General features: G+C 42.3%; 1 protein-coding gene across 2 annotated transcripts in view; it reads left to right on the top strand.

Annotated features, from left to right (window-relative positions):
* LOC124259513 (protein flightless-1 homolog) overlaps positions 1-19,468 on the top strand; it is a 116,473-nt gene that overhangs the window by 94,949 nt on the left and 2,056 nt on the right. For both annotated transcript variants that reach the window (XM_046693642.1, XM_046693643.1), the window contains 10 exons: positions 384-492; positions 1,078-1,161; positions 1,335-1,431; positions 4,449-4,626; positions 4,942-5,164; positions 12,901-12,941; positions 13,655-13,778; positions 14,840-14,929; positions 16,630-16,722; positions 16,946-17,059. In XM_046693642.1, coding sequence (XP_046549598.1) covers positions 384-492; positions 1,078-1,161; positions 1,335-1,431; positions 4,449-4,626; positions 4,942-5,164; positions 12,901-12,941; positions 13,655-13,778; positions 14,840-14,929; positions 16,630-16,722; positions 16,946-17,059 — 1,153 coding nt within the window. The remainder of the gene's footprint in view (positions 1-383; positions 493-1,077; positions 1,162-1,334; positions 1,432-4,448; positions 4,627-4,941; positions 5,165-12,900; positions 12,942-13,654; positions 13,779-14,839; positions 14,930-16,629; positions 16,723-16,945; positions 17,060-19,468) is intronic.

Below are 19,468 nucleotides of genomic sequence, written 5' to 3'. Positions count from 1 at the left end.
GGACGACTCTCTTCGAAGAATTGAAACCTCTTCAGGTTCGGTTAAGTTTGTTCAAGGGAATAAATTCAATTGTCAATTTGGCAGCCGTATGACTCATATTTTGTGATATTTACAATTATTTGATCTTTGCACTTTCACCATACTGTAAAAACTGGAATTTCTTTTGTCAATTTCTCATCCATTTCTTTTCATAATTTAATTAAATGTGTGCTTTTGTGGTCAGTGAGACTCTACACATGTTAATAACCTTGAATGTGAAGTTAAACCCCATGTCACCTCCACTTGTTTCAGCATTGTGGTGCTAGTGTCTGTACAGTGTGATACTGCCACCTATAGTCTGCGGCCTCAATACCATGTAGTATGAACTCTGTGGTTGATTTCAGTGGAGAGCAGCAGATCTTCAAGACAAAGTTCGTTGGCTGGGATGATGTGCTTCCTGTTGACTACACCCGCACTGCAGAGTCTGTCATTCGCAGAGGTGCCGATCTTAAGGTCAGTCCCCTCTACTGTGAAACAGAATTAATGATTGTGGTATTAATTAGTTAGTGTGGTATACAGTATGTATTTGTTACAGACAAGATTGTTGGAGTGAACAATGGCATGTACCGAAATATCTGAGTAAACATGGCAGTTTCAATGCAAAGTTCCTCAATAACCACTTGGCAACTTGCTTTTGCATGTTTGTTCAAACAAATGTTGATATATGAATTTGTAATGAGGTTTCCAATCTGATTTTCAAAGTGGCCACCATTTTGAAATATAGTTCTTTCTGCCTTTAAACTGCTAGGGGACTCTAAATATGTGTTTTGATTTTTGATGGTATTTTATACTTTTTCTATGACGTGATATTTTGGCCAGATGATTTAACTGTGACAAAGTATTTAAGACTACATGAAAGCATGAAAGCCACTGAAGGTGACTAATGTGATTTGTCATGACAACATGAACTTGCTTCATACACACATATTTTGTAAATAGTAATACAGAGTTTGTAAGTATTGATTAGTGTGCCTAGAGGTAACAGGGTTCAAACATACACAGCAGGGTGTGAGTTGAGCAATACATGTATTATTCCAGGTGATCATGGAGCGTGACAAGATGAAGACAGATCTGTCGGCACTCTTCATGCCAAGACAGCCTGGCATGTCTGCTGATGAAGCTGTGAGTTGGAACAAACAGTTCATAGTTCAAGTTTATGATTACTTCATCATGAGAAATGGTAGTCATTAATGGATGTTGATGCATCAGTTCCACAGACCCATAATATGCAGCATTAAAATTCATGTTAAGTAGACTGTGTCCAGTAGACTGACCTAGTCATTTGCACCCTTTAGGAGACACTGGCTTCTGAGTGGAATGAGGATCTGGATGGAATGGAGTCTTTTGTGTTGGAAGGCAAGAAGTTTGTGCGCCTCCCAGAGGAAGAACTAGGTGGGTGATGTTCCATAGATGGGGAAGCAGAGCCTTCTTGCATGACTGTACAGAGGTTATTGTGGACGCAGGTTTGAGTAATCTAATGCGTTACAATTCACTGTGCTCAAGTGTATCCCTTACTGGCATGCCAGAAACCAGTGGTTTAAATTTGTTCAGATGTTGGTTGGCTGCAAAATACTATTTAGTGTGTCAGTTTTTTACGCTGACTGGTATTGTGCACATACTACGATGTACACACTAAGAAATGTGTGTATGTGTCCAGCATTGTACTGATACTAAGAAATGTGTGTATGTGTCAAGCATTGTACACATACTAAGAAGTGTGTGTATGTGTCAAGCATTGTAGACAGTAAGAAGTGTGTGTATGTGTCAGGCATTGCTCAGATACTAAGAAGTGTGTATATGTCAGGCATTGTACAGATACTAAGAAGTGTGTATGTGTCAGTCATTCTGCAGATACTAAGATGTGTGTGTATGTGTCAGGCATTGTACAGATACTAAGAAGTGTGTGTATGTGTCTGGCATTGTACAGATACTAAGAAGTGTGTGTATGTGTCAGGCATTGTACAGATACTAAGAAGTGTGTGTATGTGTCAGGCATTGTACAGACACTAAGAAGTGTGTGTATGTGTCAGGCATTGTACAGACACTAAGAAGTGTGTGTGTGTGTCAGGCATTGTACAGACACTAAGAAGTGTGTGCATGTGTCAGGCATTGTACAGATACTAAGAAGTGTGTGTATGTGTCAGGCATTGTACAGATACTAAGAAGTGTGTGTACGTGTCAGGCATTGTACAGACACTAAGAAGCGTGTGTATGTGTCAGGCATTGTACAGATACTAAGAAGTGTGTGCATGTGTCAGGCATTGTACAGATACTAAGAAGTGTGTGTATGTGTCAGGCATTGTACAGATACTAAGAAGTGTGTGTATGTGTCAGGCATTGTGCAGACACTAAAAAGTGTGTGTATGTGTCAGGCATTGTACAGATACTAAGAAGTGTGTGTATGTGTGAGGCATTGTACAGATACTAAGAAGTGTGTGTATGTGTGAGGCATTGTACATATACTAAGAAGTGTGTGTATGTGTCAGGCATTGTACAGACACTAAGAAGTGTGTGTATGTGTCAGGCATTGTACAGATACTAAGAAGTGTGTGTATGTGTCTGGCATTGTACAGATACTAAGAAGTGTGTGTATGTGTCAGGCATTGTACAGACACTAAGAAGTGTGTGTATGTGTGAGGCATTGTACAGATACTAAGAAGTGTGTGTATGTGTCAGGCATTGTACAGACACTAAGAAGTGTGTGTATGTGTCAGGCATTGTACAGATACTAAGAAGTGTGTGTATGTGTCAGGCATTGTACAGATACTAAGAAGTGTGTGTATGTGTGAGGCATTGTACAGATACTAAGAAGTGTGTGTATGTGTGAGGCATTGTACATATACTAAGAAGTGTGTGTATGTGTCAGGCATTGTACAGACACTAAGAAGTGTGTGTATGTGTCAGGCATTGTACAGATACTAAGAAGTGTGTGTATGTGTCTGGCATTGTACAGATACTAAGAAGTGTGTGTATGTGTCAGGCATTGTACAGACACTAAGAAGTGTGTGTATGTGTCAGGCATTGTACAGATACTAAGAAGTGTGTGTATGTGTGAGGCATTGTACAGACACTAAGAAGTGTGTGTATGTGTCAGGCATTGTACAGATACTAAGAAGTGTGTATGTGTCAGGCATTGTACAGATACTAAGAAGTGTGTGTATGTGTCAGGCATTGTACAGATACTAAGATGTGTGTGTATGTGTCAGGCATTGTACAGATACTAAGAAGTGTGTGTGTATGTCAGGCATTGTACAGACAGGTGTGTTGAACATACACTAAGGTATGTAAGTGTTGATATACTAAACTGAGTGTGTTTGTATATCAGGTGTGTTGTACATACACTAAGGTATGTAAGTGTTGATATACTACACTGAGTGTGTTTGTATATCAGGTGTGTTGAACATACACTAAGGTATGTAAGTGTTGATATAGTACACTGAGTGTGTTTGTATATCAGGTGTGTTGAACATACACTAAGGTATGTAAGTGTTGATATAGTACACTGAGTGTGTTTGTATATCAGGTGTGTTGAACATACACTAAGGTATGTAAGTGTTGATATACTAAACTGAGTGTGTTTGTATATCAGGTGTGTTGTATACTAAACTGAGTGTGTTTGTATATCAGGTGTGTTGAACATACACTAAGGTATGTAAGTGTTGATATACTACACTGAGTGTGTTTGTATATCAGGTGTGTTGTACATGCACTAAGGTATGTAAGTGTTGATATACTACACTGAGTGTGTTTGTATATCAGGTGTGTTGTACATACACTAAGGCATGTAAGTGTTGATATACTAATAATAATAATAATAATAATGCACATTTATAATGCGCCTTTTCCACGCCCTTGGGTATGCTCAAAACGCTACAAAGATGAAGATGGGTGAAGTTATGAGAAGTATACTGAGAAAAGGTGGGTTTTCAGTTTTGCTTTAAAACTATCAAAACTGTCAGAGTCTTTGATGTCATATGGAAGAACATTCCAGAGGGCCGGTGCTGTGTAGGAGAAGCTGCGGTGTCCGAAAGATTTCGGTTTGTAGGAGGGTATCACAAGAAGATTCTGAGAGTTGGAACGGAGACTGCGGGCAGGTACATATGGGTGAAGCAGGTCAGAGAGGTAGGAAGGGGCCAAGCCATGGAGACATGGCTGAGTGTGTTTGCATATCAGGTGTGTTGAACATACACTAAGGTATGTAAGTGTTGATATAGTACACTGAGTGTGTTTGTATATCAGGTGTGTTGAACATACACTAAGGTATGTAAGTGTTGATATAGTACACTGAGTTGATATAGGTATGTACTGAGTGTGTTTTGTATATCAGGTGTGTTGAACATACAAGTGTTGATATAGTACACTGAGTGTGTAAGTGTTGATATACTACACTGAGTGTGTTTGTGTTGCAGGTGTGTTCTACAGTGATGACAGCTATGTGTTCCTGTGTCGGTACTGGGTGCCAGTGGAACTACCTGAAGGTGAGGAGGAAGATGAAGAGGATGTACCAGAGGATGAATACAAGTGTATTGTGTACTTCTGGCAGGGCCGGACTGCTTCCAACATGGGCTGGCTGACCTTCACCTTCAGGTAATACACTGTTTCCAAGGACCACCGCTTTTAGTTGTGAACCTCCTGTCATATCTCAAATTTGAGCTGGGATGCAGCTGTTGTTTGGTCAACACTCAGTAGCATTAATGGCTGTCACATTTCTGGCACCTTTTATCACATTGATTGATTAGATTATCAGATTTCTGATACCTTTGATCACACTGATTGATTAGATTCTCACATTTCTGGTACCTATATTTTATCACCAAAGGTTTTTCACTGACCCAGGAACAGATGCTTTGTATGGAAGGGGTAAAGGATGCACAAACTAATGTCTGTATTGTTTTGTTTCAGTTTACAGAAGAAGTTTGCAGCTCTGTTTCAGGACAAGTTGGAAGTGGTACGACAACATCAACAACAAGAGAATCTGAAGTTTCTATCCCACTTTAAGCGCAAGTTTGTCATCCGCACTGGCAAGCGTCCATTAAAAACACCAAACACGGAATCAGTGAAACCATCTACTGAGTTCTTCCAACTGAGAGCTAATGGCAGTCCTATCGCTACCAGATGTGTGCAGGTGAGCAGAGGGGTGTCATGGTTGTGTTACCCACCGAGTGAAAAGACAGGTGGTAAGATAGTCAGTCAATGCATAACACGTGCTCTACAAACCCGACCTTGTTTTTGTCATTTTGATTGGTTAACCAGCAAATGGACTGTATTGAGCTGGTTCATCAAAATCCATTGCTAACAATCAGGAGCACCTAGATCCCTCTGGTGTGGTCAGTTTTTCTTCTTTGAGGCTATCTCTTTCTCCCTTAAACTGACCACCTCCTAACTGATATTACCTAAAAGTGGATGTTTTCTGATTGGTGATGTTCTTTGAAAGGTTTTGTTATGTTGAAGGTTGTTTATTGAAAGGTGATATGTTCTGGAAGATGATACTTTTTGAAAAGTTTAAATGAAGGTAATGTTTCCTGGAGGGAGATAATTTATGAAAGATGTTATTTTTCGTTATCCTGACTCATGATCTTTTGCTTATCTCCCTTTCCCTTGCGAATGGTAGTGGAACACTTGAATCCCTTGAAGTTCCCGAAGCGGACGTACAATACTCACCCACGAGTTACCTCCCTTCCTCTTTCCCGCGCAAACGTACCATGTGACGTGCCCAGACTTGTCACTCTCTCCCTTTTTGCCCAAGCGGATGGTTGGGCGAGCACTGGAGTCCCGTATACGGCAATATTATTGTTTACTTTTAGGCCTATTCTTCTAAATTAAGCTGTGTATGGTTTTGATTATAATTACGATGTATTATTTGTAAAAAAATTGTTGAATTTTATTGACTTTGAGTCGTGTTTTCATCGTGTTGTAACCGTGTTTACAACTCATGAAATCGTGCTGTGTGTGTAAACACAGGTTGTCTCTGGCTGATCCTCACCCCCAATGTCCATCGTGTACAGATCCATGTTCATCCACCTTGCGTTGTATCTATTGTATTGATTTAACGGACTTACAATTTAATCAATATCTGTCTTATGTTTATAGACGTGCCATGGATCGGGTGAAAAAGTCATCTCTAGTCACATGTGATAAATGTGGAGATCAGCCTAAAAAACGTATGTTACTTGCTGCTGATGTTCATAATAGTGATGTGTTGCCTAGTACATTACAGGGCCAGTCTGCGGCAAAGGGGACTAAGAAGAGTTCGTCAACCTCGCAACCTACGCCGTCCCAGTCTAAGAAGAAGACGGTGTCCTCTTCTACTACGCAGAGGAAGTCTACGAGTACTAGATCTGAGGGCAAATCTACACGTGCTACAGCTGCTACGCAGAGATCTTTCAACGAGGAGATCGTACCACCTCATGAGAAAGACGTGTTTGACGACCCCCCTATACTACTACCTGAGGTATCGATGACATCTACGACGCAGTCGATGTCTACTACTACCATATCATCACTCATGAATGTCACAGCAGGCCAGCTGTCGGACATAAGACCTCTTCCTTCGAGGACAGAAGTTGAGGCACAGAAAACAACATCGCAGCCGATTCAACAGATGCAGAACTTCGACCCGCGGGGGAGTTCATGACGCAGTTTACCAACAAGATGATGGCTATGATGGAGCAGACATTCCAGCAAGAATCAAGGAAGACACAACAGTCTGCCAACATTGTGCGCAAACCCACAGGCCTGCACGAATCTACACCCATCAGAGCTACAACTGCAGTTGACGTTGGCGAACACACTCCTCCGCGAAGGGCTCCACAACCGGACGACTCCATCATACTACAAGATGATATGCAGTACATGTTCACGAACCCTCAAGGTTCGCGTACCTCTAAGAAGCCTGCCTCTACGCCTAGCCCATCCAGATCAAGATCACCCCGCAGACGTTCGCGAAGGCACAGCTCACCACAGGGAGGTTCGCGAAGAGGTTCCAGAGAGAGACATTCGCGAAGGGAACGCTCCCACGACAGACGTTCGCACAGGGAGGAATCATCAGCTGCAGGTTCGCGAACCCAGGATGAAGGTTCATGAAGGGATACAGGCTCACACAGAGAGACGTCAACTAGACACAGCTCCTTGGCTCAAGACATTGCGGACTCCGTCTTCTCAGACTCCCGAAGTAACGGCTTGGATTGCTAGCGGGTTGAGCCTAGAGTCTCCCTCTAAAGATAGGAACGAAGTTGACACCTACTTGATGAAGGATGATGACTTCGACTCCGTCACAATCCCACCGATCGAGCCTATATCCAGCGTACCAGACAGCCTGTGCACAGCCTTCGCGAAGGCTTCCAAGTCCCAGACGCAGCAGCTACCATCTTTTAATAAGAGGAAATTCCCCCTACATCACATGGAACCATTTGTAAAGGCGCCAGAGTGGGACGACAACATCAAGCTGGTCAATGATGCCAAGACTAAGATGTATAAGGTGGATGATAAGAAGTTATCACAAGTAGTTATAGCTTCTAGAAGATCTTTCTTCGGACTAGGAAGATCTAGAGCCATCAACGAAGCGTTGATACAGAAATTCCAGAATTCCACTACGGAACAGGGTAAAGTGATCTACTCGGCCCTCGTCACACAAAAGAAGGACCAGTTCTTCTTATCGGACCACCTCACAGCTATTTCGACGGGAATCACCTTAATACGTAGACAGGGTCTACTGGCGTCTTGCTCCTGGAATGACAGATTTACGCAGCCACTACTACGAGCTCCATGGGAGGCGCCTACCATCTTTGGAGGTCTATTGGACGATGCAGCCAAACAAGCTACACAAGACTCCAGAGAGGTGATGATGATCAAGACCATAGAGACCTTGGCCAACGTCATCCGCCATACATCCCAGAGATACAACAAGTCTAAGTACGCTGGGATACAGAGAGCTAAAGACAGAAAGTACTCAAGCTCCAGAGGCGGGAAGGACTCTTTTCGTCGCCCTTCAGGCAACTACAGAGGAAACTCAGGAAGAGGCTTCCAGAGGTACCAGACGCTGATGCCAGGGGTCGGAACGACTGGAGTCTTCCACCCCCAGCCGTTCCTGTAGAACTATCGAGAGTGGGTGGACGTCTACAAAGGTACTGGGAAAATTGGGGAATTTTAAGAGACGACTACGCCTCTCAAGTACTAAGAGAAGGGTACAAAGTACAACTGAAAGATGCTCCTCCGCTAACCCTCAGCCCGATGGTCTTCAAGTACGCAGAGGAGCAGTCAGACAGATTACAAGAAGCCATCAACGCACTTCTCTCAAAAGATGCAGTAGAGATAATAGACCAGAATCATCTCACCCCAGGCTTCTATTTCCCAATTTTTCTAGTACCAAAGAAGAACTCCTTAGAGAAGTTCAGACTGATTTACAACATGCTCAAATTCAACAGAGACTACCTACTGAAACCAGAGAGGTTCAGCATGATCCACCTACCGCAACTGAAACAACTCGTCCGTCCAGCAGACTACATGGCCAGCATAGACTTACAGGATGCGTACCTGCACATCCCGATACATCAAGAATCAAGAAAGTATCTTCGATTCCTGTTCAAAGGGCAACACTACCAATGGAGCGTGCTACCGTTTGGAATATCTTCGGACGCGTGGCTATTCACACGAATAACCAAGCCTATAGTCGCATACCTTCATCAACGAGCTCTACGCAATGCCTTCTACCTGGACGACGGGATTCAGGTCCACCAAGATGCAAGTCTACTCAGACTACAACTGAACTTCACGATCAAGTTGCTCACTCAACTGGGATGGTTGGTGAACCTAAGGAAGTCAGAATTGAAACCGAAACAAGATCTACAATTCCTGGGGATAAGATTCATCACTACAGAGAATGGTATCGTCGTCCCAGAGGATCGATGGGTCAAGATACAAGCCATGATTCCGCCAGCACTCACCTGTCCGTTAACACTACGATCATGGCAAGTTCTACTCGGTCTACTAACCTCGGCGCAAGACTTGACGCACATAGGAAGGTTACAGCTAAGACCGCTACAACGGTTCCTCATAAAGCATCTGGACAGTGTCGACCCGATCCTGCTGCCCGAAAACCTCAAGAGGTATCTACTATGGTGGACACACAGGTCGAATGTCTGCGAAGGAGTCTATTTACAAGAGCCGGCCTTCGAGACACACCTCTACGAGGATGCCTCGTTGCAAGGATGGGGAGCACATCTCAACGATCAAGTAGCGTCGGGAAAGTGGTCTCATACAGAACAAAAGCTCCACATCAATCTACTAGAGATGAAAGCAGTGATCAACGCCGTACAACTATGGGCGAGCTTGCTGAACAACAAGATGTTGATGATCCACACAGACAACTCCACAGTGGCGTTCTCTATAAATCGGCAAAGGTCCACAAGATCACCAAGCCTACTGCAACTCACATTCCAGTTGTTCCAGATCACGCAGAAAGCAGACATCTGGATAAAGGCGTGTCACATACCCGGAGCCAAGAACGTACTGGCAGACGCTCTCTCAAGACCACTACACCTGTCACCAACGGAATGGATGCTCCATCCCGAAGCGTTTCGGAACATAAGGGAAATAGCATTCCCTTCCATAGACCTGTTCGCCACGAGGTTCAACAAACAACTGCAGACGTTCGTCTCACCAGTTCCAGATCCTCAAGCCAGGGCAACAGATGCACTGAGCATGTCGTGGGAAGGACTAAACGGCTACGCTTTTCCACCCCCGATACTACTGCCAAAAGTACTGATCAAGATCAAACAGACACAGACGCTCCAACTGACTTTGATTGCGCCTTACTGGCCAGCGAGAGCATGGTTTCCAGATCTACTAAAAAACCTAGGAAGCCCAGTAATCAAGCTTCCAGATTCGCCGAACCTACTGATAGATCCGCACTCCAAGCAAGTCCACGGAACCCAACAGTGTTCCAGCTACATGTGTGGACCGTATCAAAATGTGTTTGAAGAAAAGAGGATACTCCGCCAGAGCAGCCAAAGCAGTAACACTAGCGTTACGCAGATCGACTTGCAACTTATACGACGATAAATGGCTGAAGTTTGAAACTTACGCAAGGCGGAAAGGCTTCACAGCGGTAATAGCTACGCATCCTCAAGTGGCGGAATATCTATGACATCTGAGACAGACTAGACATCTAAAAGGTTCGACTCTATCGACTTACCTGGCCGCTATCAGTACAGTGATTACCATGAAAACAGGCATCAAGTTGACGAAAGTACCAGAATTACTTGCCCTACTGAGATCATTCAAGTTGGAAGACCAACAAAAGAAATTCAGAGCCCCAGCCTGGGACCTGAATGTAATTCTGCATCATCTTACCAGTGATGTCTACGAACCACTAGACCAGATCACGATCGAGCTGTTAACACAGAAAACGCTGTTCCTGCTAGCGTTAGCCACTGCAGCTCGCATATCTGAGATTCATGCGCTGGACTTTGGTCGAACGACGTTCGACAGAGGGCATAATAATACAGTTCATCTAGGACTTAGATGGGACTTTATTGCCAAGAATCAACTACCTGGTCAACCAGATAGACAATTCCATGTACCAGCGCTGTCTACAGTCCTCGGCCCACAGAGCCTTGAAGATATATCTTCAAAAGACTAAAACGAGGGGAAGGAAATTCAAGCGCCTATTCATCCCATTATCGGGGCGGTGGGGTAGCCTAGTGGTTAAAGCGTTGGCTCGTCACGCCGAAGACCCGGGTTCGATTCCCCACATGGGCACAATGTGTGAAGCCCATTTCTGGTGTCCCCCGCCGTGATATTGCTGGAATATTGCTAAAAGCGGCGTAAAACTAAACTCAGTCAGTCAGTCAGTCATCCCATTATCAACTGAGACATCAACTGAACCTACTGATAGATCCGCACTCCAAGCAAGTCCACGGGAACCCAACAGTGTTCCAGCTACATGTGTGGACCGTATCAAAATGTGTTTGAAGAAAAGAGGATACTCCGCCAGAGCAGCCAAAGCAGTAACACTAGCGTTACGCAGATCGACTTGCAACTTATACGACGATAAATGGCTGAAGTTTGAAACTTACGCAAGGCGGAAAGGCTTCACAGCGGTAATAGCTACGCATCCTCAAGTGGCGGAATATCTATGACATCTGAGACAGACTAGACATCTAAAAGGTTCGACTCTATCGACTTACCTGGCCGCTATCAGTACAGTGATTACCATGAAAACAGGCATCAAGTTGACGAAAGTACCAGAATTACTTGCCCTACTGAGATCATTCAAGTTGGAAGACCAACAAAAGAAATTCAGAGCCCCAGCCTGGGACCTGAATGTAATTCTGCATCATCTTACCAGTGATGTCTACGAACCACTAGACCAGATCACGATCGAGCTGTTAACACAGAAAACGCTGTTCCTGCTAGCGTTAGCCACTGCAGCTCGCATATCTGAGATTCATGCGCTGGACTTTGGTCGAACGACGTTCGACAGAGGGCATAATAATACAGTTCATCTAGGACTTAGATGGGACTTTATTGCCAAGAATCAACTACCTGGTCAACCAGATAGACAATTCCATGTACCAGCGCTGTCTACAGTCCTCGGCCCACAGAGCCTTGAAGATATATCTTCAAAAGACTAAAACGAGGGGAAGGAAATTCAAGGGCCTATTCATCCCATTATCAACTGAGACATCAACTGAAGTCTCAAGAACGACAATATCGTTCTGGATGAGAGCCGTTATATTGAGAGCCTACAAAGCAGCAGGTCTAGAACCTCCTAGAGCTTCCAACCCACACGAATTTAGAGCACTGGCTTCAACACTAGCTCTACACGGAAATTGCTCTATACCGACAATAATGGAGGACTGCTTCTGGAAGTCGGACACGGTGTTTGCCAACCACTACCTCCGAGACATAGCCACTGAAGATGTCTCAGGCATTCACCAATTTGGGCCTCTCGTTGTAGCACAGCAACTAACGGTTCCTCAAAGGCGCTGAGTTGAAATCTCACCCTTTATCACGTTGACTTGTAGATGACTTTTACTAGGAAAAAGTATTAGTTTGAAAGTCCATGCACACAGTCTAGGACAGACTAGCATGAGTGATTAAGATCCTGTGCGGGTAATGACCTTACCTGCACATAAAGGGGTCGCAACTCATTTATGATTAAGACCTTATCAAAATCCATGGGTTGTTATAAGATATCTAGTACAGGAGAATACTAGTTTATCTAAAACCACATGAATAAGCATGATTCAACTTGTCTGAGATTGAAGTAAGACAAGAAGTGGTCCCCCGAGTTACTACGCAAGTTGGAAGAATAGGACCACGGAAATGCCGTTTGCAGTTCCCATGGGGGGATACAGGACGTATCTAAGGACAGCTGTTGAATCCAGTTGCTTGACCCACCTCCTATTCCGACAGATTCTATAAGCAAAAGATCATGAGTCAGGATAAGGAAAAATATGTAATTTTTTAAGTAAAATTGATATTTTATACTTATCCTGACTCATGACGAACAAGCCCTCCCAACCTCCCCGTTGAAGACACTTTCGATTTCACAGCAGATCCAAGTGCATGGGCGAAAATTATAAGGAGAGAGTGACAAGTCTGGGCACGTCACATGGTACATTTGCGCGGGAAAGAGGGAGGGAGGTAACTCGTGGGTGAGTATTGTACGTCCGCTTCGGGAACTTCAAGGGATTCAAGTGTTCCACTACCATTCGCAAGGGAAAGGGAGATAAGCAAAAGATCATGAGTCAGGATAAGTATAAAATATCAATTTTACTTAAAAAATTACATGTTTTTTGAAAGGTGATGTTTCTGTGGATGATGAAAGAAGATATTTACATTCTCTTTGTTTTGCAGATTGCACCAGCCTCAGCGTCTCTTCTGAATTCCTGTTTTTGGTAAGTTAATAGTAGAAAATACTGGAAAGACAGACAAACATTTCTGTATTAACTCAACAAATAGAACATGTCTGAATGATTCATTATAAGAAAATAAATGAACAGTTTAAACGTCATGATGCAGGAGGAGAAGAGTTCCATTGTCTTGTAGATTGTTGTTTCAACTCTGAAGGGAGTGAACCAAGGTTTCTCATCCCCACTCACAAATCCTTACAAATACCTTTTTGGCTCAGCTTCAGACAGATCTAGAACCCGGATATTTAGACATTTATTGGTGACTCCTGCAACATCATATTTCAGTTAAGGTTATGGTCATATTTGAGGTCATTTTGAAATTTAGTTGCTTCATTCTTTTTCTTGAATGTAATGCAGATATTATTGACATCAGAAAATATTCTTAACTAGACCTATGTCACATGGACCTGGCTAATTCTTTCAGAGCATTGGAAAGTCAGTGACCAGTCTGCTTCTGTTGTTGCTCATATTTGCATCTCTAGTTATTATGTTCATGTGACTTTTTCTGCATGTTTTTGTGAAATGTATATCTTTTTCTTATGCGTATTGATATTTAGCCATTTAGCCATTGACATTAATGTCTTGTTGCCATGTGCTGACTGTAGATTGCCTACTCTGGAAACTACAGGGTGGGCAAACTTCACTGTTGGCAGTAAGAGATAGAACCCTCAGTATGGTAGAGTGTCTGTTTGTTTCAGCTACATTCTCATGGTTCCCTTTGATAGTGAGGACATGCATGGCATTGTGTATGTGTGGGTTGGGATGAAGGCAGACCACGATGAAGCCAAGTTGGCAGAGCAGATTGCCTACATGATGTACAAGGTAAGAGAGTTAACAACTATACCTACCACGGTAATGGACAAGGTAGGCGAGTTAACCATTGTACTCACTGAGGTAATGTACAAGGTAGGGGAGTTAACCACTGCATTCACTGAGGTAATGTACAAGGAAGGGGAGTTGACCATTGTACTCACTGAGGTAATGTACAAGGTAGGGGTGTTAACCACTGCGTTCATTGAGGTAATGTACAAGGTAGGGGAGTTAACCACTGCATTCACTGAGGTAATGTACAAGGTAGGCGAGTTAACCACTGCATTCACTGAGGTAATGTACAAGGTAGGCGAGTTAACCACTGCATTCACTGAGGTAATGGACAAGGTAGGCGAGTTAACCACTGCGTTCACTGAGGTAATGTACAAGGTAGGGGAGTTAACTACGGCATACAATGAGGTAATGTACAAGGTAGGAGAGTTAACCATTGTACTCACTGAGGTAATGTACAAGGTAGGGGAGTTAACCACTGCATTCACTGAGGTAATGTACAAGGTAGGGGAGTTAACCACAGTTAACCAATCGTAAGGTTGTACAACCTTACTCGGGACTGATAAAACCCCGTATTTCCCTCGACACAATGTGTACATTACCTCAGTGAATACTGTGTACAAGGTAGGGGAGTTAACCACAGTATTCACTGAGGTAATGCACATGGTTGTCAAGTAAACAACTGTAGTTATTTTGTTATTGTACAACTGTCATTAGCAACACAGTGTAAGGGCTTTAGCTGTTGTCATTAGCTTCGTATATTGATAATGTACATGGCTGGTGAGTTTACCAATGTTAATGAGTTGACCCCAGTTAACCACCAGGATAATGTACAAAGATACCCAACTGCTCTAATGCTGGAAGTGATGTATCATAAAATCATCTAATAGCATTTATGCTGCTGCCAAACTTTATAGAGCAAAAGACAAAGGTGATGTTAAAGCTTAACAGCATCCATTAGCTCAACATTAACCATTTACCAACACTCCTATTTATGTTACCCTTTTAGTTCAAGGTGATGAACTATGAGTATGTTTACTGTATGCAATCACTCTATGCAGGATGAATACACCATCCAGATGATCAACGAAGGTGAAGAGCCAGAGAACTTCTTCTGGGTCGGCATTGGTGGTCAACGGCCATATGATCACGTGTGTACATGCTTGTTATCACTTTACCGTCATCATGATGCTTTCTGTTCAAATATGTTACAATGTATTTAGTCAGAAATATGAGTACAAAACTATCACCATACTATTAAGCAGCGTGCACTGAGGGGTGAAGCGGGGGGGAGATACATTGGAGGTTAAGCTGACATTGTATCATCGAGGCTTTGTGTATCCAATAACTATAGTACTTTTGTATTTGTGAATGAAGTTTGAAGAGTGACATCAGCATATGCATAGAGCTGGAGTGCTCATTTGTGTGACCTTTGTATGAGGTCAAGGTTGGAAGAAGTAAACGTAGCAAAGGTCAATTTCTGAATTATATATTAAATATCCAAGCATTTTCTGATCAGTTATGATGGCATTGAAGTAACTAAGGGTAATATTTGTCACATGTCATGGTTGTGTCATTTGTCACACTGAAGGTCACTCATTCAAGAAATGACTTATAAACAGTTTCACTTTGAGAGTATTTTAGTCATAGTTTTCATATTTGTCACATGAACAAAGTTTTCAGCAATTTATATGTGATTTAACTACATTGAAAATAATGAAGTTGACATCACTGAAGGCAGTATTGTGCTATATCCTGAGCAACATAATAGGAATTAATTCAACTTTCTGTTACATGACCAATAATTTCAAATTAAATGTGACTTAAGTGGCAATTACAGTCAAGGTCACTATGTAATATGAACATCATGGAGAGTTCGTGAACACAAAATCTTGGGATTTTCCACTTCAATTTGTTAATGTGCAGGAAGTTTTAGAAACCAGAGAGCTTAGGTCAGTTGAAAGAGCTGTTAGCTAAATTATTTACCCAAGTTTAGAATGTGTTAATTAGAGAATACATTTTGTAGCATCTGATTAATTTGCATGTAGAAAGTATTTTGAGTTTCCAAGCTATGTATTAATGCTTAAATGAGTTATCAAGAGAATTTCATGAAGTGACTGACTTATATTTTTTAGATCTGGTGGGCTACTGGTGCCTTTTGGTTGTTTTGGATTTCGGAATGAAATGTTTTTTTGCGTTTCCATGGCAACAAGTTTGACATGGACTGAAATTGGTAGTAGTGCTCTTTTCTGGAGCAGAACTTTAAAACCGTTCACTATTTCTTCACCAAACGTGGCACATAGATAGGTCTGGTGGGGTACTGGTGCCTTTTGGTAGGTTTGGATTTCTGAATACAATATTTTTGGCGTTTCCATGGCAACAATTTCACTTTGACTGTTATTGGTGGTGGTGCTCTTTTCCGACCAGAACTTAAAAACTGTTCACTGTTTCATCACCAAATTTCATACATAGGTAGGTCTAGTGGTGAACTGGTACCTTTTGGTAGTTTTGGATGTCTGAATAATTTTTTGGGGCGTTTCCATGGCAACAATTTTGGCTTCAACTGAATTTGGTGGTAGTGCTCTTTTCTGGAGGAGAGTTCGAAATCTTTCAGTACTCTTTCCACTTTGCTATATACACGCCAAAACATTTGACATAATCATAACTCGTAGACATATTCATGAAGAGTATTTTGCCATTGCGGTGGATATTGATGACTTTGTCTTCTTATTCAGGATTATGGTTACAATGTAGTGGAGATTTTTTTTTTATTCTTTAAATTATTAGTGCTGACAATAATTGTTTTATATTTTACCACATCTATTTACACATGATTTTCTTCACAATTCAGGATGCTGAGTTCATGAAGTACTGTCGCCTGTTTCGATGCTCCAATGAGAAGGGATACTTCACTGTATCAGAGAAATGTGCAGACTTTTGCCAGGTAGTATTTCCTGAAACTTGATGAAAGTTGTCTCACATAAGTAAGTTGTGCATTGTCAGCTAGGTCATATGCATGGTCTAGAATTCTGAGAAATCGTACATGTTCAGCTTATGAGCTACACTTTAATTTTGGCTTCTTCAGGAATTGACTTAACTGATTTAAGTATCATATTTTTCAATGTAAGTTTGTAGGACCAGATAAGACTGTTGTGTATTTTGACTAGGATGATCTGGCTGATGATGATGTCATGATTCTGGATAATGGAGAGCAAGTCTTCCTCTGGGTTGGCAAGAAGACCAGTGATGTGGAGATCAAACTAGCATTCAAAAGTGCACAGGTAAGATTCTTTTCTTTTGGAGACCTGGGTTAGGATATGGCCCAGACCTGGCTATTTACATCCATACGTGATATAGTTGATGTTTATGTTTGTTTTGCATCACTGTTGTCAGCATTACATCACTGTTGTCAGCATTACATCGCAGTTGTCAGTGTTACATCGCTGTTGTCAGCTTTACATCGCTGTTGTCAGTGTTACATCGCTGTTGTCAGCATTGCATCACTGTTGTCAGTGTTACATCGCTGTTGTCAGTGTTACATCACTGTTGTCAGCATTACATCGCTGTTGTCAGTGGTACATCACTGTTGTCCGTGTGACGTCAGTGTTCTCAGCATTACATCGCTGTTGTCAGCATTACATCAGTGTTGTCAGTGTTACATCGCTGTTGTCAGCATTACATCGCTTTTCTCAGTGTTATATCACTGTTGTCAGCATTACATCGCTCTTGTATGTGTTACATCACTGTTGTCAGCATTACATCGCTTTTGTCAGTGTTACATCACTGTTGTAAGCATTACATCGCTGTTGTCGGTGATACATCACTGTTCTAAGCATTACATCGCTGTTGTCAGCATTACATCACTGTTGTCAGTGTCACATCACTGTTGTCAGCATTACATCGCTGTTGTCAGCATTACATCTCTGTTGTCAGTGGTACATCACTGTTCTCAGCATTACATCGCTGTTGTCAGCATTACATCGCTGTTGTCAGCATTACATCAATGATCTCAGTGTTACATCGCTGTTGTCAGCATTACATCAATGTTCTCAGTGTTACATCGCTGGTGTCCATATTACATCGCTGTTGTCAGCATTACATCACTGTTGTCAGCATTACATCGCTGTTGTCAGTGTTACATCGCTCTTGTCAGCATTACATCACTGTTGTCAGCATTACATCACTGTTGTCCATGTTACATCGCTGTTGTCCATGTTACATCGCTGTTGTCAGTGTTACGTCACTGTTGTCAGCATTACATTGCTGTTGTCAGTGTTACATCACTGTTGTCAGTGTTACATCAGTGTTGTCAGCATTACATCGCTGTTGTCAGTGTTCCATCACTGTTGTCAGCATTACATCGCTGTTGTCAGTGTTACATCACTGTTGTCAGCGTTACATCACTGTTGTCAGCATTACATCACTGTTGTCAGCATTACATCGCTGTTGTCAGTGGTACATCACTGTTGTCCGTGTGACGTCAGTGTTCTCAGCATTACATCGCTGTTGTCAGCATTACATCAGTGTTGTCAGCATTACATCGCAGTTGTCAGTGTTACATCACTGTTGTCAGCATTACATTCCTGTTGTCCATGTTACATCACTGTTGTCAGCATTACATTGCTGTTGTCAGTGTTATATCACTGTTGTCAGCATTACATTGCTGTTGTCCATGTTACATTGCTGTTGTCAGCATTACATGGCTGTTGTCAGTGTTATATCACTGTTGTCAGCATTACATCGCTGTTGTCTGTGTTACATCGCTGTTGTCAGCATTACATCACTGTTGTCAGCGTTACATCACTGTTGTCAGCATTAAATCGCTGTTGTCAATGCTACATCACTGTTGTCAGCATTACATCACTGTTGTCAGTGTTACATCACTGTTGTCAGCATTACATCACTGTTGTCCATGTTACATCACCGTTGTCAGCATTACATTGGAGTTGTCAGTGTTACATCACTGTTGTCAGCATTACATCGCTGTTGTCCATGCTACATCACTGTTGTCAGCATTACATTGCAGTTGTCAGTGTTACATCACTGTTGTCAGCATTACACCGCTGTTGTCAGTGTTACATCACTGTTGTCAGTGTTACATCACTGTTGTCAGCATTACATCACTGTTGTCCATGTTACATCACTGTTGTCAGCATTACATCGCAGTTGTCAGTGTTACATCACTGTTGTCAGCATTACATCGCTGTTGTCCATGCTACATCACTGTTGTCAGCATTACATTGCAGTTGTCAGTGTTACATCACTGTTGTCAGCATTACATTGCTGTTGTCCATGTTACATCACTGTTGTCAGCATTACATTGCAGTTGTCAGTGTTATATCACTGTTGTCAGCATTACATTGCTGTTGTCCATGTTACATTGCTGTTGTCAGCATTACATGGCTGTTGTCAGTGTTATATCACTGTTGTCAGCATTACATCGCTGTTGTCTGTGTTACATCACTGTTGTCAGCATTACATCGCTGTTGTCAGTGTTACATCACTGTTGTCAGCATTACATCGCTGTTGTCCATGCTACATCACTGTTGTCAGCATTACATTGCAGTTGTCAGTGTTACATCACTGTTGTCAGCATTACATTGCTGTTGTCCATGTTACATCACTGTTGTCAGCATTACATTGCAGTTGTCAGTGTTATATCACTGTTGTCAGCATTACATCGCTGTTGT

Source organism: Haliotis rubra, unplaced genomic scaffold, assembly GCF_003918875.1.
Source record: "Haliotis rubra isolate DU_JTF1 unplaced genomic scaffold, ASM391887v1 Scf726, whole genome shotgun sequence".
Classification (NCBI taxonomy): domain Eukaryota; kingdom Metazoa; phylum Mollusca; class Gastropoda; order Lepetellida; family Haliotidae; genus Haliotis; species Haliotis rubra.
The sequence above is the reverse complement of the archived record's forward strand: the minus strand, read 5'-3'. Positions and strand labels throughout refer to the sequence as shown.